Here is a 22,942-nt window from a genome sequence, read left to right as displayed (position 1 = left end):
GGCCAGGGTAGTTGACTTACACCTTCTAGAGCACGTTGGGTGGCACGGGATACATGCGGACGTGCATTGTCCTGTTGGAACAGCAAGTTCCTTTGCCGGTCTAGGAATGGTAGAACGATGGGTTCGATGACGGTTTGGATGTACCGTGCACAATTCAGTGTCCCCTCGACGATCACCAGTGGTGTACGGCCAGTGTAGGAGATCGCTCCCCACACCATGATGCCGGGTGTTGGCCCTGTGTGCCTCGGTCGTATGCAGTCCTGATTGTGGCGCTCACCTGCACGGCGCCAAACACGCATACGACCATCATTGGCACCAAGGCAGAAGCGACTCTCATCGCTGAAGACGACACGTCTCCATTCGTCCCTCCATTCACGCCTGTCGCGACAGCACTGGAGGCGGGCTGCACGATGTTGGGGCGTGAGCGGAAGACGGCCTAACGGCGTGCGGGACCGTAGCCCAGCTTCATGGAGACGGTTGCAATGGTCCTCGCCGATACCCCAGGAGCAACAGTGTCCCTAATTTGCTGGGAAGTGGCGGTGCGGTCCCCTACGGCACTGCGTAGGATCCTACGGTCTTGGCGTGCATCCGTGCGTCGCTGCGGTCCGGTCCCAGGTCGACGGGCACGTGCACCTTCCGCCGACCACTGGCGACAATATCGATGTACTGTGGAGACCTACCGCCCCACGTGTTGAGCAATTCGGCGGTACGTCCACCCGGCCTCCCGCATGCCCACTATACGCCCTCGCTCAAAGTCCGTCAACTGCACATACGGTTCACGTCCACGCTGTCGCGGCATGCTACCAGTGTTAAAGACTGCGATGGAGCTCCGTATGCCACGGCAAACTGGCTGACACTGACGGCGGCGGTGCACAAATGCTGCGCAGCTAGCGCCATTCGGCGGCCAACACCGCAGTTCCTGGTGTGTCCGCTGTGCCGTGCGTGTGATCATTGCTTGTACAGCCCTCTCGCAGTGTCCGGAGCAAGTATGGTGGGTCTGACACACCGGTGTCAATGTGTTCTTTTTTCCATTTCCAGGAGTGTATTTTGCAGACTTGGACAATACCTATTATTCGGAAGGGATCAACAAACTAGAACAGAGTTGGACGAAGTGTATAAGTGTAAAAGGAGATTGATGTCGAAAAATAAAAAAAGGTTTACCCCAAAAACGTAAGTAGTTTTTACAATGAAATGAACACCCTTAGCTGCTTACAGGCGTTGACATACGTCAACGGGGACAGATGAAAATCTGTGCCCCGACCGGGACTCGAACCCGGGATCTCCTGCTTACAGGGCAGACGCTTTATCCATTTTCTTTTGTGTGTGTGTGTTCGGTCGTTGCGGACGTCGCAAGACATCCTGTTCAAGTTCGGTGGTTGATCCTTCCACTCAGTTTTTTATTACAGAGGCCAACCGGCTCTCTGGCCGAACACGCTGAGCTACCGTGCCGGCGTCTGAGCCACCGAGGACACAGAGGATAGCGCGACTGCAGGTATTTATCTCTGTCACGCCTCCCGCGAAACCCACATTCTCAACGTATTGTCCCGCACTACATTCGTAGTGCCCCGCCCATTATACTTATTACTCGCGACGCGTTGCCGATTCCCGTAAGAGTTCGGGCTCTGTTTGTGCATTCGCACAGAAGAAGAAGAGGATGGTCAAGTGGCCGGTGAGCCTTAACTACATATATACTAAAATGGTATCTGTTCTTTCGGACATGACCGAAAGAAGAGATACCAGCTTAGTATATATATTAGTATATATAAGAAGTTTTTATTTTTGCTTAGACTTTTCAAACGCCCTTGTAGGTCGATATTTCTGCGATTGACATACCGACGTTGTTTCGATATACCGAAAACCGGTAATACAATGAATTAAATATCGATTTATCGGATCCCCAATATTTTTAATAATACCAGCGGTCCTACTGCCTGTGTTACCGCTAGGTGCTGAGCGGCGCTCGTTCCCGACTGCGATGGAGGTGCTGAACGCGAGCGCGGCGGCGGCGGCGGCGGCGCCGTGCGCCACGTATGGCGTGCACGCGGTGGTGTACTCGGCTCTGCTGTCGGCGCTGGTGCAGATGACGGCGGCTCCGGACGAAGCGGAGCGCCGCAGCTACCCGGCGGATGCGTGGGCGACGGGCCGGCTGCAGGAGGAGTACGACTGGCTGGTGGTGGGCGGCGGGGCCGCAGGCAGCGCCCTCGCCGCCAGGCTGGCCGACCACAGCCCCGCCTGGAGTGTGCTGCTGCTGGACGCGGGCGGCGACCCGCAGCCCGAGGCCGACGTGCCGAGGCTCTTCCCCAGGCTGCACGCCACGCAGGTAGTATTTTACTTGGAGGATTCTTTTTATTTTTTTTTTTATTTTTTGAGACATCGGTCTTTTGACTGGTATGAAGCGGCACGCCACACATTTCTCTCCTATACCAGCCTCTTCAGCTCAGAGCAGCACTTGCAACCTACGACCTCAATTACTTGCTGGACGTATTCCAATCTCTGTCTTCGATTTTGCCCCCTACAGCTCCCACTGGTACCATGCAAGTTATTCCCTGACATCTTAAGGGGGGTAGGACGTCAAACGGGCCGACTTGGAGCAGGAGAGGCATCTCAGGACATTTTGATTTCCAGTGTCTATACTTTTACAAATAAATTCATAAAACTTTGTCAGCATCACCACGAAGGATTCAGGATTCACACCCATTGCAGTGGAAGTTCGAAAACATAACAAAATAAATTTTTTTACGTGCGAAATTTCATCATTTTTTCACTTACTAATGGCTGCATTTGTTGCTATAGGTGCACTTTTCCTCATAAGTTAGAGAGATTCTTCGATTAAATTTGCGCAGCATACATACCATACTCACAGGTGTATGTGTTGTGTACATAGTTCCGCGTAGTCAGCGCTTACACAACTTTCCCACTAGAGCACAACCCGCTAAGCACAACAGCGCAGGCGCAGTGCTCGTCCGTCTCCGCACTACGAGATGGTGCTGCCTTTGCGACGGACCAAATTCTGCTTCCGCCGATCCGCGTATTAATATGTAACGCAGCCAATGAGATTACTGCTAACGTAGAACCTTTTCTCCTCGCGGATCATACTCGCGCAGTGATACCTGAACGCGCGAGGTATTATAACGAGTGTACAGACCTCCGATTATTCAGTCTGCATTAGTCTGTACCAGTCTGTCTGTACCAGTCTATAGTCAAGTTTCAGTCTGCGCCTAATAATATTATCATATTCCTGTACATAGCCATGATACTTTGTCAAGTATCAGAGATATGTGAGAATAAGATTAACGTACCAAGACCAAAGGAACTTCAGATTGTCAATTGTAAACAGCATCCAGAATCAAGTTACGTAATGTCTGTGCTTTTTATTATTTTAATAAATGTGTGTAAAAATTAATCAAGTTCTGTTTAAAGTTGGTCACCGTCAATCTGCTACTCTAAGCGTGCAAGTGGCATTTCTATCGTCTGACCTAACGACAGAAGATAAACACGCCACGATAAGACCACGAGACATATTGCTGACACTCGCCTACTCGTTAGAGTGACAAGGCAAATAATCTGATGGTGTGTGTACCGAAGGTCTTACAGTACGCAAACCACAGCATGAAACTCTAGAATTTATTTAATTTATGAAAAAACGAATGAACTGTTATATTTTAAACTTCACGTTTAGAAAAAACACGAATTTTATAGTTAATTACCTCAATTTTTACCACAGTTTTTAATATATATGGAAAATTCTAGAGTTTCGTACACCTTTAAGTATGGTTTGTATGCTGTGCAAAATTCATCGAAGAATCTCTCTTACTTATGAAGAAAAGTGTACCTATAGCAACAAATGCTGCCATTAGTAAGTGAAAAAAATGATGAAATTCCACACGTAAAACAATTACTTCGTTATGTTTTAGAACTTCCACTGCTATGAGTCTGAATTCTGAATCCTTCCTGGTCATGCTGACAAAGTTTTATGAATTTATTTGTAAAAGTATAGACACTGGAAATTGAAATGTCCTGTAGTGTCTCTCCTGCTCCAAGTCGGCCCGTTTGACGTCCTACCCCCATTAACAGATGTCATGTCATCCTGTCCTTCCTCTTTGTCTGTGTTTTCCATACATTCCTTTCCTGTCCGATTCTGCGCAGAAGCTTCTCATTCCTTACCTCATCAGTCCACCTAATTTTCAACATTCGTCTGTAGCACCCCATCTCAGATGCTTCGATTCTCTTCTCTTCCACTTTTCCCCCAGTCCATGTTTCACTGCCATACACAAAGGTTCTTGCAGACAGAATGTCGTCAGCATGTTATGCACTTAGAGTCCTATCATCAGTGTGTAACATGCAGTGTCTTTTAGTTACATACTATTCACATGTACACTCAGTTCTTAGCCATCGCATTCTTTTTTGGGTACAAATGCACAAAATATGAACACAGTTTCCAAACTCTATAAATGAGCCATAACAATAATAACCAAAAATAGTAGTCGAACTCATTGTAAAGATCTGTTCAAAACATTGGGGATTTTAACTGCTCCGTGTGAATGCATTTACCAGTCAGTTGTACACATAAAAAAAATTGGTAATTTCTGCACAAACAGCTCTGTCCATGACCATGGAACAAGAGCTAGACTTAGCTTACATTCACCAAGAAAAAATAAACATAAAACTCAAAACAGCATTTTCTACCGAGGAATGAAACTGTACAATAAATTACAAAAACAGATTAAAAGAATTGCAAAAATACACTTATTTAAAAAGGCAGCTAAAAGGTACCTGTTATGTAATACATTTTGTACATTGAAGAATTACTTAGACAAAACAGAGTAGGGGTTTGGTTAAAAAAAGTTATACAAATAAATAATAATAATGACTGTAAAACATCCAACATTTTACATAACAAGCTTCACACTATGTTTCTTTCTTTCTTTTTTCCTTTTCTAGAAAAACTTACCCCCAAGCTATGCATAGCACAATACTAACACCTCTTCCTCTTTCTGAGCTCAACATCTCAGAGGGATGCTAACTCAGTTTTTCAAGATAGGAAATCAGTACAGAAAATGGCCCAGAGATCGCCAGTGTGTGTGTGTGTGTGTGTGTGTGCGCGCGCGCAGTGAGTGAAGTGCTATGAAACAATGTGTGTATAGTGTGTGCAGTGATTGGCAGTGAGATATGAGTGACTAGTGTGGCATTACATTATGTAATAAGTTATTTGTAAAATAAGTATTGTATGCCAGGAGTATTTCTAATGATTGTCTCTAACTAGGACTCCGTAAGTGTATGTGTATATAAATTAGTTTATTTTAAATTGTTTTAAACTTGTAAATACTTTGGCATGTCCTATATCTTTGTAAAAAGAGATCTATGGATGAATGAAGCTACTACTACTACTACTACTACTACTACTACTACTGCTACTATAATGCTGTGGTCCAAACGCGCATTCTCAGAAATTTCGTCCTCAAATTAAGGCCTATGTTTGATACTAGTACACTTTTCTTGCCAGTGCTAGTCTGCTTTTGATGTCCTCCTTGCTCCGTCCGTCATTGGTTATTTTGCTGCCTAGTTAGCAGAATTCTTTAATTTCGTCTACTTCGTGGCCATCAATCCTGATGTTAAATTTCTCGCTGTTCTAATTTCTACTCTCATTACTCTCGTCTTTCGTCAATTTACTCTCACTTGTAGTGTAACGACGTATAGATTTGTTTAAATGATTTTCTTTCGACATATGACCATGTGTAGACTTCGTCACCTACGTCAGTTACAACCCACTTCAAAATTATTTATATTCTTTTTAAACTGTCTCAGAATAGTTCTTGAACGAAACTGTAAAACATCATTTGAGTCGTATGCACATAATTACGTCACTCGGGCCAACTGGTTTGCATAAACTTTTTCAATTTTAGATGTCGTTTGTTTCTCCTCAGAAATTATATTGATACACGTTATCTAATTTAATTGATAATAGAACCACACTGAATAAACTTTTTGAGATTCAAAGTCGCGATGAACGCTGTCAAAATCCAATAATCTTGTCAAATATATTATTAATTCATTCACATAATTCTTCATGAATAAATCCTCGGAACACGTATTTCAACTTTAGTAGCATCCACTAGTTTATTATCTTCCTACATACAGACGTGAACCTGAGCCTTGACAAGACGAAACTAACATTTTCAATAAGATTAAACTTCCTATGATATCATTGTTGTACAAAACATTACAAATTATTCATTTTCAATTTGTAGAAGCACGACGCTACAAATCGGTTTCAGAATCTTCTGTCGCTCTTTGGCTGTCGACCCGCGACGTATAGTGGCCAGCAATTTTCTCTCCGGTCCCGGCAACGAAGATGCTGTCTCCGTTCGTTGCGCCGCCCTCTCCGTACATGAAACATAAAAAAAATACAAAAACTTTAGACACTTCACAACCATTACAAATATTACAAAAATACATAAACAAAACTAAATTAAACTTATATTCACCTGCAAACTGGGCTGACACTGGTGGATGGGTGACGCTTCAATTTCGCGTCCCACTACACACTCCATATTCTGTGTTCATTAGATTGTTCATTCCTTTCAGGAAATCATGTAATTCTCCTTCAGCTGGTCTGAGGATAGCTACGCCAACATCGAATCTGATCGTTCACATCCTTTCACCATGAATTTTAATTCCACTCTTGGCCCTCCCTTTTATTTCCATCATTGCTTCTAGCACTTCAGAGGCGGACTGCTATGTTACTGACGGGTTCAAACAACACGCATGTATTACGGAGATGCTTCGGGAACTCATATGGGAATCCCTGGAGGAACGTTAGAGAAAACCATCGAATGTCGGACGGATTTTGTTTAATTTTATTTGCCTATTTAATTTAATTTTTTGATTGTATGTATCTTGAAACTGATAGAGTCAATTTTTTCAAGCTTTGTTCGATTTCTACGATTATTATAGGATATAATAGAAATTTAAAAAACCAATATCGGTTATTTCATAAACAAAAAAAAGTACAACCGGTAACCGGTTGTTTCGGTCATAATAGCCATCCCTACTTGGAGGTGTGGTGATACTTGTAAATTATCTGCGAAACATTAAAATTTGGCTCGACCTCATGAAACTCATGATAAGGTCACCAGTTACACGATGAGTTTACGAGATCGGCTCTCATTACAAGTTGTTTCTTTTCTTTTTTTATGTTTCCTATTCAGGCCTAACATCCACGGTAGTAGAAAATTGATTTCCTACATGGGTGAATAAAGTGGGTGACAGTTTTCTCGCAAGTGTTTTCAAATTATACACCAGCTTGACAGGGTGGCACTAGAACAGTAACGTGGCAACACAATAAGAAATAACCAATAACGTTTATTAAGAGTGAGAGCTGGTTTATCAAGATGGGGCAGGATAAGGGTACGATTGTGTACGGGACCGTAATCAGCTACTCTCGGTTGCACAACAAATACGTAAACTTTATTTAATGAAATTAAAATTTTAAAACAATCTCTTAAAAAACACAATTGACTGAATGGCGGCCACACCATGAGTAATTATAAAACTACAAATATCTTTAAAACAAACATTGCAATCTAAGGAATCAGGATAAGCGGTTCCCAGCATTCCAAGAGTCGGTCTGGGAAGGTAACGCAAACATAACGTAAGGTGAGACAGGCAGCCAAGAGTTGTACTCACGTAACAGGATGGCAACTCAAACTATAGTTCAATTCTTTTATCTTGGCGGCTCGCGCATGCCCGCCTAGACGCGGGAGATTGCTGCGTTGCCAGTTGCACACGACGCACGCGCCAAGAGAAGCAGCGCCATAGTATAGCATAGTTCGCAAGCTTACGTTTAGGGGGGAGCGCGCAGTTCATGAAGTAAAGCCACCACGGCCGCATTAACCCTTTCGCTGCTACAAAGACGTGCTCCCTGCATTCCGCGCTGTGCGCGATTTTGTCACTGCACTGCTCGCCTGTGCAGACACATCGTGTTCCGAATGATTTGACACTCTTATCAATCGATTCCACAAAAACTATTTGGCCCAAAAATTAGATTTTTACACATCTTCTTGACTGATACCTTCCCCCCCATAAATGGCTTAATTTTGTTTCCATGTTCAACGCAGTTATTATGCAGCATTAAATATAGTAAACCATTGCACGAAATTTTGAAGAGTTTGCAGAGGTAAAGTCCATAGAGTATACTTTCCGGATGGTCGATTTTAGTTGCCACAATGTTGAGAATGAAATGTGGACAAGATACCTATATATTTCATTTAATTTAAGTACCACATGTGTCATATGTAATATTGAGAAATATTCCACCTTTCGCGACTGTAACAAAAGTTTTACTTACACTGGGCACGTTTGGCTTTATTTTAAAGCACTTCAATCAATCAAAAGGAAGTAGACAAAATACATTAAACAAAGCTGTGGACTTTCAAAAACATTAGGACTTGAATATACCGTCTGTCAGTGAAGTGCTCAGAGCTATGTCAAATATAATTTTGTGTGTGGCACACACAAACAGCATTTATTTGCTAAAACACTGATGAGCCAACACAAACGTTGAATATTGTGCTACCGCAGCACAAAACTACGAAGGTGACTTGGCAATGGAGGACACAAAATACAGTCCTCTTACGATGCTTCAAAAGAGAGAAACGCGTCTGGTCTAAATAAGTCGCTTATTACAGTTGCAGAAGAGGGACATATTTCAATACCAATGGTAAAACTGCGACTGTGGAACAAAAACAAGAAATAGAACATAAATACCATTGTGTATGTGCTATACCTTTCACCGATGGAAGTGCTTTAAAATAAAGCCAAACGCGCCCTGTGTAAATAAAACTTTTATTACAGTCGCGAAAGACGGAATATTTCTCAATATTACATACGACACCTATGTGGTACTTAAATTAAATGAGATATTGTTATACAGTAAATATTATATGAAATTTAGGTACCTTGTCCACATTTCATTCTCAACATTGTGGCAACTAAAATCGACCATACGGAAAGTATACGCTATGGACTTTTACCTCTGCAAACTCTTCAAAATGGTGCAATGGTTTACTACATTTAATGCTGCGCATCAAAACAAAATTAAGTAATTTATGGGGGGAAGGTATCAGTCAAGAAGACGTGTAAAAATCAAATTTTTTGGCCAAATAGTTTTTGTGAAATCGAATGATAAGTGTGTCAAAGCAGTGGGAACACCACGTGTCTGCACAGGCGAGAAGTGCAGTGATGACAAAATCGCGCACAGCGCGGAATGCGGGGAGCACGTGTCTGCAGCAGCGAAAAAGTTAATGAAGAGGCAAAGCACTAGAAATTTCATTCAAACGAATAAAATTCGTGAAGTAAGGCACTCCAATATTGTTTTTAAATAAAGAAAATATTAAACACCGCACAAGGACTCATAACTTTTCACTTGGCAGCCCAACACCTTAACCGTTACGCTATCTCAGCTCATCGAACAGTGTAACTCCATAAGGACTTTAACACGTCACGCAACTACTTACAAACACTGTTGGTGTGACTATGAATTACTCACGCTTCGTCGAAGTACAATAGGAAATAAACAATTACCGCTGTTCTTTATTGCGAAAAAGCAGTTCGTGAGATTGAAACAAACACCTTTCCTTGCTATCGCCTGAATTAGGAGTCTTATTGCTTGTTTGGTTTAATTAATTAATAGAATATGAAGCAATTGGTATAAAGAATGCTTTTTCCAAACTTTCTATAAAAGAAAGTCTGCTATCAAGACATTGCTTTTGTTCTATTACTTTATTTATGACTGAACGTTTCTAAAACTGAAGACACTCGTCCGTGCTCTGCACTGTAGTCGAGATCTGGCAACGTCATTCTCTGTTCATTGGCTGACTGTGTTTTGTGACGTCAGATGCGCAGAACGAACCTAAACTCGGCCGCCAAGATATATGACGCGCACTTTAGGGGCAGCTTAAGAGTCGACCGACCGACTAACCAATCTGCCTAATGTCCGATCACCAGTACAACGATGGAATATTGTCAGGCAAGGGTGAAGAGACAGACAGCACTACACCCAAGGCCGAAGGAAACACTAGAACCAAGGCAAACCTCCCAAAAAATATGCACAGTACAATACAAGAGGCTGTCGAACTACACGCTGTGTCAGACAGCATCAACACGACGAGGAAAGGTACACTGCTGGAAAAGTACACTAAACCCCAGGGCAGTTAACTGGGGCGTTAGTGGCCACAAGGCAGAAAATACCGCTGGTTGCACTTCACTGATAAGAATAATACTAAATTCAGTGATAAATAACAAATAGAGAAAGACAGCTGCAATATTTCACTGCCTCAAGACACTTCACTCGTTGCGGCCAGGCTCAGCGGCCCTGGGAGCAAAAACCAGCTGACCAAAGGCGAGATCTCAGAATAGTCTAGGTTGCATTAGCAGTTAACTCTTCACTCAACTTAAACGTCCACGGTTCGGTGTGCAACGAAGTCGTCGCTCTCGCAGATACCCCTCCTCGACCCGGCAGTGGTAGCACGCAGCCAGCGGGCCTGGCTTGCCCGCACGCTGCACGGACCTGCTCGCTGCTGCGCCCCCAACCGACCATGTCTGTTTGCAACTCCTCACTCCATATACAGTACGCAGACGGCATTAAAATAACTGCTGATTCGAAACCACAAGATACACACGGATTCGGGGAAACAATTCCACCAACAACTCACAATACTAAAACTAGTCACTGTGAAACAACACGGATGAATTATAAGTCGGCACAAACACAGAGAAGCCAGAAGCGATCGGAAGACCAAATGCACGTCGTCCGCTGCGACGACCGAACGAACGACCAACCGACGGTCGTCCCCACTCAAGCCAGGCACGGGAAATATCCCAGTATAAATCGTCGACCGACAACTTATTGCCATGAGGTCACTTCCACGGGCGGAGACACACACACACACACACACACACACACACACACACACACAAACCGACCGCTAAGTCGGAATGTGGTCTTCAAAGCGGAACTCGGATGATATGTGCTCTGCAGGGTAACTGCATAGACTGTACTGACGAGAGGAACGCGCCTACTCGTCATCACCGATTTCTCCCAAATTTAAGCTATATGGAGAAATTTATGCTATATGCAGGGCTTGGCCAGAAATCAAAGCGACAGAACTAGGAGCTCCAGATGTCCGAGTGTTTCGAAAAAAATTGCATTTTTTGCGTGGGTCGGGCGACGCATGAGCCATTTATGTTTACGTAATTTCCTGCCAGCAGCTGGTGAGGTGGAAACAACACATAGCATTGTAAACGAGGGCCGACGGGTGGAGTCTCTATACGACAACATTTTTATTTTCAATTTTTACGTTACTTACACTGCAAATAAACAGAAATAATGCTTAATAAACTGTTTGATTAATGTTTTCACAAAATGAAATGGAATGATCGTATGGCATTGTTGGCAGGGAAGCCCCATGCGGGGGAGTTCGGCCGCCGTATTGCAAGTCCTTTTTAGTTGACGCCACTTCGGCGACTTGCGAGTCAATGATGATGAAGAACGCACAACACTCAGTCATCACGAGGCAGAGAAACTCCCTGACCCCGTGCGCGGAAAGCGAGAACGCTACCGCAAGACCACGAGCTGCGGACAATATTTTCACAAAAAGCATAGAAATGGAATGCAAAGGAAAACCTGAGATTGCAAATAAATTTTCATGAAGGGATTGTTGAGCCTATAAAAACTTCGGATATAAAATTAGATACTTATATTATTTTTCAGTTAATGATGCACACGTCCTTGAGTGATATTCTTCATAAAAACAGGACAAGCAGTAATTTTTTCGGCATCTGGCACATGCTACAACTGTCACTATAATTTCTGTAGGAAAACAAATGTCGTTTACGTTCATAAAAGGTTCTTTCTCAATGGACAGTTTGGGAACAAACAACGCACAACGCAATCCCAACGTTTGAATAAAAATTCTCCTTGGTAACATAATTTCAATATGAAATTGTCCAGTGCCTTTCCCTTTCATGCCATATATGCATACATTGTTGGGTTTGTGTAGAGAAGGGAGAGGGCGAAACCTGGTCCCAACACATAGCCTACTCCCCTTGACAAGTGTAACCCAGGACGTTGGCGAGAGGACTGTGATCAGGAACTTTACGCTATCTCCTCTCCTGCCCTTTGCAGCACAATACTGACACTGAAAATTTCATACATCACCAGAATTGAATCAGCTTACCTCCACGCCGAACGCCCCTGCACAGTCACGTGTTAGGTACATCAGCAACGGAAACGTGTCAGATACAATATACTGAGCACTATTTCGGTTTATATGCAGCATAAGTAGCGTAAAATCTGAAAATAATGAAATGAAAAAAGTGTTGTCACATAGTAATTCGACCTCCACAACACTCCGATTACCGTTCAATACAGTTTCCACAGTGTCAACTGCTGCAGGCAAATTGCGCTAGCATGAATGGCTCACCTCTGGTTCGATTCGCCCCATCAAGCTATTTTTTCGAAACTCTTGGCCATCTGGCGCTCCCATTTCTGTCATTTTCGTTTCTGGTCAACCCGTGCACGTAACGTGAACTCCGAGGAAATTGATGATGACGAGTAGGCGTGGTACCCTAGTGAGCTGCCCATAGGCGCTTAACTGAATTAAGTGTCCGCCCTGCATCATCTTTTCCGCCTGTTGGTGGAAGGATCTCCATCTCCACCAATACTAGACGGAAACAAAATAGTCCCCAGTTGACAGCGCTCTCCCTGGCGGCTGGTGAAATGCTGATGGACTTGGCGTAGAAGCAGGAAGAGGGACCGATTAGCGAGCGCCATCTGGAGGCTGCTGCTTGGAACTCTGAGGCACCAGGCGAGTCGTCGTGCGTGTGTGGTGGAGGCCTGTCACTATATTACTGTTTAGCTCTTGACCCGTGTTCACAGTAGTTAATTGCACTACCGGCCATTAAAATTACCACGAAGATGGCGTGCTACACACGCGAAATTTAACCAACAGGAAGAAGATGCTGTGACATGCAAATGATTAGCTTTTCAGAGCATTCACACAAGGTTGGCGCCGGTGGCGACACCTACAACGTACTGACATGAGGAAAGTTTCCAACCGATTTCTCATACACAAACAGCAGTTGACCGGCGTTCGCTGGTGAAACGTTGTTGTGATACCTCGTGTAAGGAGGAGAAATGCGTATCATCACGTTTCCGACTTTGATAAAGGTCGGATTGTAGCATATCGCGATTGCGGTTTATCGTATCGTGACATTGCTGCTTGAGTTGGTCGAGATTCAATGAGTGTTAGCAGAATATGGAATCGGTGGGTTTAGGAGGGTAATACGGAACGCCGTGCTGGATCCCAACGACCTCGTATCACTAGCAGTCGAGATGACAGGCATCTTATCCGCATGTCTGTGACGGATCGTGCAGCCACGTCTCGATCCTTGAGTCAACAGATGGGGACGTTTGCAAGACAACAACCACTTGCACGAACAGTTCGACGACGTTTGTAGCAGCATGGACTATCAGCTCGGAGACCATGGCTGCGGTTACCCTTGACGCTGCATCACAGACAGGAGCGCTTGCGATGATGTACTCAACGACGAACCTGGGTGCACGAAAGGCAAAACGTCGTTTTTTTCGGATGAATCCAGGTTCTGTTTACAGCATCATGATGGTCGCATCCGTGTTTGGCGACATCGCGGTGAACGCACAATGGAAGCGTGTATTGGTCATCGCCATACTGGCGTATCACCCGGCGTGATGGTATGGGATGCTATTGGTTACACGTCTCGGTCACCTCTTTTTCGCATTGACGGCACTTTGAACAGTGGACGTTACGTTTCAGATATGTTACGACCCGTGGTTCTACCCTTCATTCGATCCCTGCGAAACCCTACATTTCAGCAAGATAATGCACGAGCGCATGTTGCAGGTCCTGTACGGGCCTTTCTGGATACAGAAAATGTTCGACTGCTGCCCTGGTCAGCACATACTCCAGATCTCTCACCAAATTAAAACGTCTGGTCAATGGTGGTCAAGCAACTGGCTCATCACAATACGCCAGTCACTACTGTTCATGAATTGTGGTATCGTGTTGAAGCTGCATGGGCAGCTGTACCTGTACACGCCATCCAAGCTGTGTTTGATCAATGCCCAGGCGTATCAAGGCCGTTATTACGGCCAGAAGTGGTTGTTCTGGGTACTGATTTCTCAGGATCTGTGCACTGAAATTGCGTGAAAATGTAATCACATGTCAGTTCTAGTATAATATATTTGTCCAATGAATACCCGTTTATCATCTGCATTTCTTCTTGGTGTAGCAATTTCAATGGCCAGTAGTGTATTAAAACTGGTGTACACACTGCCTGGGGAGAGCCGACCCTCGAAATGCATAGTGTGATTGTTTCAGTTCAACGTTGTCCAGTGCTGCATCTGTGCATTCTCAGCAACCTATTGCTTCTTCAGTTTATCAAGGTTCAGTCTTCTTTATTTTCTACCTTTTGTGGCAATAGTCTGTAGTTCATAATCAATAAATTATAACCAGAGTCCACATATGCCTCTGGATATATATTGCAGTTTAACATCCAGTTTGGACGTCAGCGTCTCATCATTATATAATCAGTGTGAAACTTTATATGTATACTACCTTCTTTCTTGCTTCCAAAAATTTCTCTGTGCAAAATTCTGTCACCCGACACCCTTTTTCATTCCTTGTCCCAAGTCTTTGTTCTCCCATTATTTTTCCTCATCTTCCCTTTTCTTTTAACGCATTCCAATCTCCCATAACTGTTAAATTTTTCTCTCCCTTAATTATACGAATACTGTCTTTCATCGTATATTCTTTCCATCTTTTCATCGTCTCTGAAGCCAGTTAGTACATAAATTTGTACTGCTGTGATGAACGTTGGTTTCATGGTTCTCTCTTTGCTATGACAATGTGTTCAATGCACTGTTCACAGTACCCTACCCGCTTCAGTATTTTCTTATTTCTTATTAGATCTACTCCCGCATAACCCCCATCTGCTTTTGTATTTATAACACTGTATGCATCTGACCAAATGTCCTGTTCAATATCCCATTGAACTTCACTCATTCCCAAATAAGGGATGATCCCACACTCCAACCACCTAGAAAGAGTTTTGTATTTCGTGATGAAAACATCCTTTCGAATAATTCCCATTCAGGAAGGTGAATGGGAGAAAATTTAACCTCAGGAACATTTTCTCCTGAGAGGATGCCATCATCATTTAACCAAACAGTAGTGGTACATGCTATCGGAAAAATAACGGATTTAGTTGTCAGTGGTTCACAGTGCCAGCACAGCAAGGCCATTTTGGCTGATGTTACAAGGTCAGATCAGACAATCATCCAGTCTGTTGCCTCTACAGCTACTGAAAAGGCTGCTGCCGCTTTCAGGAGCCACATGTTTGTCTGGCCTGTCCACAGATACCCTGCTCGTTGTGATTGCGCATATTGTAACGTCGAGAAACGGAAGCCTCCTCCTCTTAACATGGTTCTGTGTAACAACGGCCCTTCAAATGGCTCAAATGGCTCTGAGCACTATGGGACTCAACTGCTGAGGTCATTAGTCGCCTAGAACTTAGAACTAGTTAAACCTAACTAACCTAAGGACATCACAAACATCCATGCCCGAGGCAGGATTCGAACCTGCGACCGTAGCGGTCTTGCGGTTCCAGACTGCAGCGCCTTTAACCGCACGGACACTTCGGCCGGCGGCCCATCATTTTCTGGATTCTAACTGAAATGAAATATGAATTAGAATTTCTTGACAATATTTACATTTATAAACGAATCAAACTGATTTTATGGGACAATATATTACTTCGGCTGAGAACTTGGTCTACAACTTGGTCCACAACTTCCAGACAGAGAGAAAACAGCAACCAGAGATGCGAGAATTTGATCTACCAAATTGCATGGCGAGATTCCCCTGGGATACGAAATGGATCCTACATCTCTGTTATGTTGCAAAATAAAAAAACACTACTGTTGAGTACTCCACAAACTTTCACATATGCGGTCTTCGTGCCCCGCCATAGCACCTTAATACTGCGGCTTGCCCCTCAGGCAACAAATAGTATTTAAAAAGACTACAGTGCTCTGTTGACCACCACCGTCGTTCACGAAGGTTTTACAGTCCAAAAAGTTTCATTGTGTTACTATACTTTCATGACCAATGTTTCCACACGCATAAATATTGAAAGAAAATCTGAATGTATTTCAACGAGTTGCATAAACGGCCCAGAGATGGCACCACAGACCTGTCAACTAGCGTTTGTTCACAGTCAATGCAGAAAATTTAGTCCGCAAAACATAAGAAAAAACTACTAATACGTACATGTATTTCCCTAGTGTTAAGATAACATGATTCCCCAACACAGGGAGCAACCGCTTGTTCCACCAGCCAATGCATGTCCAATTTTAACTTTTTCCCACCTGCAACCAGTAGGATATTAAATATCACTTCATGCATGAAATCTAGTTGCTGGGAAAAAATGTATGTCATACTTCATTGACGTAAAATACCGGTATGTTCTATAGAAAAAATTATAAAATTAGAACATCGCTGTCGCTGACACACCGAAATATTTCCACATTCTGCTTATACAGTTCAGAAAGCGCCACCCGTCCGACACACGGACTGCCACGCTTTGCCTTTTTTTTTTTTTTTTTTTTTTTTATCCAGTTACTGACTCTGAACAATCTCAATTCCTATATGTTGAGATGTTGAGATAGAGTGTAATCTGTAATGTTCAGGAGGTTGTTCAAAAACTGTATGCTGTCATATACAGTCCTGGAAATTGAAATAAGAACACCGTGAATTCATTGTCCCAGGAAGGGGAAACTTTATTGACACATTCCTGGGGTCAGATACATCACATGATCACACTGACAGAACCACAGGCACATAGATACAGGCAACAGAGCATGCACAATGTCAGCACTAGTACAGTGTATATCCACCTTTCGCAGCAATGCAGGCTGCTATTCTCCCATGGAGACGATCGTAGAGATGCTGGATGTAGTCCTGTGGAACGGCTTGCCATGCCATTTCCACCTGGCGCCTCAGTTGGACCAGCGTTCGTGCTGGACGTGCAGACCGCGTGAGACGACGCTTCATCCAGTCCCAAACATGCTCAATGGGGGACAGATCCGGAGATCTTGCTGGCCAGGGTAGTTGACTTACACCTTCTAGAGCACGTTGGGTGGCACGGGATACATGCGGACGTGCATTGTCCTGTTGGAACAGTAAGTTCCCTTGCCGGTCTAGGAATGGTAGAACGATGGGTTCGATGACGGTTTGGATGTACCGTGCACTATTCAGTGTCCCCTCGACGATCACCAGTGGTGTACGGCCAGTGTAGGAGATCGCTCCCCACACCATGATGCCGGGTGTTGGCCCTGTGTGCCTCGGTCGTATGCAGTCCTGATTGTGGCGCTCACCTGCACGGCGCCAAACACGCATACGACCATCATTGGCACCAAGGCAGAAGCGACTCTCATCGCTGAAGACGACACGTCTCCATTCGTCCCTCCATTCACGCACGTCGCGACACCACTGGAGGCGGGCTGCACGATGTTGGGGCGTGAGCGGAAGACGGCCTAACGGTGTGCAGGACCGTAGCGCAGCTTCATGGAGACGGTTGCGAATGGTCCTCGCCGATACCCCAGGAGCAACAGTGTCCCTAATTTGCTGGGAAGTGGCGGTGCGGTCCCCTACGGCACTGCGTAGGATCCTACGGTCTTGGCGTGCATCCGTGCGTCGCTGCGGTTCGGTCCCAGGTCGACGGGCACGTTCACCTTCCGCCGACCACTGGCGACAACATCGATGTACTGTGGAGACCTCACGCCCCACGTGTTGAGCAATTCGGCGGTACGTCCACCCGGCCTCCCGCATGCCCACTATACGCCCTCGCTCAAAGTCCGTCAACTGCACATACGGTTCACGTCCACGCTGTCGCGGCATGCTACCAGTGTTAAAGACTGCGATGGAGCTCCGTATGCCACGGCAAACTGGCTGACACTGACGGCGGCGGTGCACAAATGCTGCGCAGCTAGCGCCATTCGACGGCCAACACCGCGAGTCCTGGTGTGTCCGCTGTGCCGTGCGTGTGATCATTGCTTGTACAGCCCTCTCGCAGTGTCCGGATCAAGTATGGTGGGTCTGACACACCGGTGTCAATGTGTTCTTTTTTCCATTTCCAGGAGTGTATTTACCCTTAGAACAGTATCTGCAGTAAGTGATAGACCACTACGAAAATAGTTCTACTTTAATTATGATACACAAAGGGAATTTTTGGCGCAGAACCGGGCAGTTTGGGGAATATACGGTGTAAGTTCGCGAACCTCTTGTCTACTCCTCTTCAGGAGTCTGGGAATTCTGACTCTGAACTATCTCAATATATATTTTCTATAATGACACTTGTTGTTATTATTCCCAAGAACTAGCAGATTTCACTATATTAATGTTAGGGAGAAATCCTGTCTGCATTTTGATCGCACCTCCTTGAATCTTGTATAGAAAGGCGTACAGTATCTACATCTACATGGATACTCTGCAAATCACTTTTAAGTGCCTGGCAGAGGCTGCATCTACTTTTAGCAAACTACCACAAGACTGAAGGATTTCCTCGTGGTCAACGCCTATACTGTAGGGGCGTTCCTGAAAAAAAATTGAAGCAAACTCCGGTGTTATACAGTTGATTATTCAAATATATACCCAGCAGTTAGTCGTCTGTATACACCAGGCGTGTCAGCAGTGCCAACAGAGACGTCCAGTCGAGCAGCGAGGTGTTTCATTGTGATCCGTCGATCACTACGAATGAAAGCGTCCGCATGTTCAAACATTCTAGGAGTCACAGCTGTGTGCGGCCGACCGGCACGAGGAAGATCGTCCAGGTTCCGATGATGACGGACGCCTCGTCCAACGACTTACCGCGCTTTTCTTCATTTCCTAGTCTCCGCAGACATTCTGCAAGCAATTATGAATGTCTTCCATATTTTGGTGCGCTGTCAAAAGAAACTCAATAACAGATCTGTTTGGAACGCACCTCCGTTACAGACGCCATTTTGAAAGCTACTTATAGGGCCGCCAGTTACTGGGACTTCACGAAATCGGAATGCTCCAGGGTGTCCCACAACAAACTTCTGGCATTACTTGTTGAACGCTACTCATATACAAATTCCGCATCTCCTCTAAACCACCGATTTTGTTTCAACCAAATTTGGTACACATATCGGTTACTGTCTGGAAAGAACCACTGTGGGGGTAAAAAGCTCCTATCTCTCTAAGGGGTGGGAGTGGCAGTGAAAATGGACAGTAGCTGACGACGCGCAAATAGCCAGATTATATTCATCAAGTATTTGAGAATGAGAGCACTTAGCGAATAGCAGCCAACTTTAGGCCATAATTTAAAACCTTTACGATACAAGATCTTCCCTGTCTGACACCCCAACCCGCTCTGCTCCCCCCAAACGCAGCCCACAAAACGATGAAATGAGAAACGTTTATGGCTTAGTACATTTTCGCTGTTCATGTTACAGTGTCACATCAGGCATGTCCTTTCAATTTATTACTTCTTCACTACTAATTCGATTTGCAACAGATTTCACACGCAGTATCCAGATACACCACAGAATGTTCTTGCAAAATATGTAATTGCACGACGCCTAGATTTGGAGATATAACGTGATAAACATTGAGCTGCCTAAAGATTAATCTGCAGTGCGAAATTCGCTGAAGATATAGATGAAACATGCGTACAAACATGTGTGACATGTGTTAAGTATATGTGAAAGTAGTGACATATGCGTATTCGAGCAAACCCTTAGACAACAAAAACACTCCCCCTAAACCCCTGTATCGATATCAACTAACTTGGTACACATACCACTTACAATCTAGAAATAAATACGGGTATTGTGACAGCACAGGCCACCTCTTTTGGGGTGGGTATGACAAGATGGAGAAAGAAGGGGAAGGAGTAACTGAAAATAGGGTGAAGAAGGAGATGGATACAGAGGGGGGGGGGAGAGGAGACAGAGGAGAGGAGCAAAGAGATGAAGGGGAAGAGGAGGAGATCAACAGCAGTGATAACGTGGAGAAAGAGGAAGCAAGAGGAGATGGCCACAGAGGGAGGAGGAGAGAGAGAGAGGAGAAATAGAAAGGGAAGAGGAGAAGATCAACAGATAGTAGAGGAAGAAATGAGCAAAGGAAGGAAAGAGGAGGGGATGGGCAGAGAGAGAAGGGAAGAGGAGATTGACAGCGTGAGGAGGAAGAGAGGATGTACAAAGGGACAGGGGAGAAGGAGATGGTCTCAGACGGGGTGAGGGCGAGGTAATAGGATGAGGAGGAAATGGGTGAAGTAGAAGATGGACAGTGGGGAAAGGACTCAAATGGATAGAGAGGAGAGGGAGAGAGGGGACCAGAAGAGATGGACAGAGAGTGGATTGGAGGAGATGGGGAAACAGGAGATAGCTAATAGAAGATTGGAATAAATATGTAACTGGTCAATGCCGAGTACTCAGCCAGTAAATACAGAGTCCGCCAGAAAAATGCATACACACTTTAAGGAACGAAACGTACTACTCATGTGTTTATTTTACATTGGTAACTGATCCCACATGTAGTACAACCTTCAGTTTAGCACAAGATTACCTTAAATGTTCAAAATATTCACCGTTGGCGGCTATACACATAACACGACGACGAGCGGTAGCCGCAACTACGTCAGTCAATGTTAAAGTGGAGATCGCTGCACATGTCGCTGTAATATCCTGGCGAAGTTTCTCCAGCATGCGTGGCTTACGTCAATAGACGTTATCTTTCACAGTTCCCCACAAGTAAAAGTCCTTAGGCGTTCTGGCGACCTCTTCGTCCAATCCAGTGTGCCGGAAAATTGTCATCCAGGAAAGCTCGTATGGCTAGGGGGTAGTGTGGTGGCGCCCCGTCCTGTTGGTGGAAGACCTCTTCATCAGCTCCATAAAGCGGCGTATGCCTGGCAAAATTGATGTGCGTAACTTTTCCAGGTACAGTTCACCAGAGACAGTAGCATCAAAGAAAAAGAATTCTACTAAGCCCCTGGGAGAGGGAGGTAATGACAGCGGCACGTAAAGTGCCGTCCGCTACACACCGTTGGGTGGCTTGCGGAGTATAAATGTAGATGTAGATGTAGATGATAGTCCACACCGCACATGAACTCCTGGTAGATTGACCGCTTTATCCACATAAACATGCAGATTTTCCGGTACCTAGTACTTAATGTTATGCCGATTCACGGTTCCATTAAGTGTAAATTGCGCCTCGCCACTCCACATTACCTCCGTCACAAATTCTTCGTCATCAGTTATCATTTGCTGATACCATTTTCAAAATTGCATTCGGCGATCAGGATCGCCATCATTAATCGCGTGCAGTAATCTTGGAATGTAAGCTTTCCACTTCGCAGCTTTCAGAATTCTTCGTACACTTGTACTGCTAAGCCGCACTTCACATGCACTTTGCGTAGCAGACTTCTGTTGAGAATTAACAAACGTTTCCAACACGAGAGCCTACGAAGCAGGACTTGTAGCTTTATGCAGTCTTTCTGATCTTCCTTTGTGACTATCACAAATCGTTCCATGCAATTCAAACTTGACAATGATGCGTTCAGTTGGTTAAGCAGGTTCTGTTAAAACTCCCATCTCCACTGACGTTGCACTTCGACGGCATCATCAAACTTGAAAAACCACTTCACCATACATTTTCGTTGCTCGAATGTCAAGCGTGCTCCAGCCATCTTGTTTTCTCAATACCGAGATGAAAGTACTAACATCTGTTGAGCCAAAGACCGTACTAAAACACACTCGTAACTCAAATCGAACGCTTGATGTTTTCTTTGATTTAACGAAGGCTTTTGACTGTGTTGACCACAAAATATTACTCCAGAAGTTGGACCATTATGGAGTAAGGGGAGTAGGTTACAATTGGTTCGCCTCTTACTTTAAGGACAGAAAGCAGAAGGTAATTCTCCGCAATGTTGAGAGTGGTAGTGATGTTCAGTCCCAGTCCCAATGTTCAGTCCCAATGGGGCACTGTTAAGTGGGGCGTTCCCCAAGGGTCGGTGCTGCGGCCACTGCTGTTTCTTATTTATATAAATGATACGCTTTCTAGTATTACAGGTGGTTCAAAAATATTTCTGTTTGCTGATGACACCAGCTTGGTAGTGAAGGATCTTGTGTGTAATATTGAAACAGTATCAAGTAATGTAGTTCATGAAATAAGTTCGTGGCTTGTGGAAAATAAAAATAATTTGATGCTAAATCACAGTAAGACTCAGTTTTTACAGTTTCTAACTCACAATTCAACAAGAACCTATATTTTGATCAGACAGAATGGGCACATTATAAGCGAGACGGAACAGTTCAAGTTCCTAGGCGTTTGGATAGATAGTAAGCTGTCGTGGAAAACCCATGTTCAGGATCTTGTTCAGAAACTAAATGCTGCTTTATTTACCATTAGAACAGTATCTGAAATAAGTGACAGTTCACACGAAAAGTAGTCTATTTCGCATATTTTCATACACTTATGTCGTCTGGTATTATCTTTTGGGGTAATTCTTCTGATTCAAAAAGGGTATTTTTGGCTCAAAAACGGGCTGTTCGAGCTATATGTGGTGTAAGTTCGAGGACCTCTTGTCGACCCCTATTCAATAGTCTGGGAATTCTGACATTGACCTCACAGTATATATTTTCTTTAACGTCGTTTGTTGTTAGCAATATTAGCTTATTCCCAATGGTTAGCAGCTTTCACTCAGTTACTACTAGGTAGAAATCAAATCTGCATGTGGAATGCACTTCCTTGACTTGTGCAGAAAGGAGTGCAGTATTCTGCTGCATCCATTTTCAATAAGCTACCACAATAACTCAAAAATC

At 44.3% G+C, this 22,942-nt stretch overlaps 1 protein-coding gene across 4 annotated transcripts in view; it reads left to right on the top strand.

Annotated features, from left to right (window-relative positions):
- The window catches only part of LOC126199289 (glucose dehydrogenase [FAD, quinone]-like), a 205,452-nt gene that overhangs the window by 25,164 nt on the left and 157,346 nt on the right, over positions 1–22,942 (top strand). For 2 of the 4 annotated variants that reach the window (XM_049936109.1, XM_049936107.1), the window contains exons 2-3: positions 1,407–1,492; positions 1,947–2,320. In XM_049936109.1, coding sequence (XP_049792066.1) covers positions 1,976–2,320 — 345 coding nt within the window. In that variant the 5' untranslated portion in view covers positions 1,407–1,492; positions 1,947–1,975. The remainder of the gene's footprint in view (positions 1–1,406; positions 1,493–1,946; positions 2,321–22,942) is intronic. The other 2 variants (XM_049936108.1, XM_049936106.1) reach the window with 1 other exon arrangement.

Source organism: Schistocerca nitens, chromosome 8, assembly GCF_023898315.1.
Source record: "Schistocerca nitens isolate TAMUIC-IGC-003100 chromosome 8, iqSchNite1.1, whole genome shotgun sequence".
Classification (NCBI taxonomy): domain Eukaryota; kingdom Metazoa; phylum Arthropoda; class Insecta; order Orthoptera; family Acrididae; genus Schistocerca; species Schistocerca nitens.
Note: the sequence above shows the minus strand (reverse complement) of the source record. Positions and strands in the feature narration are given on the sequence as shown.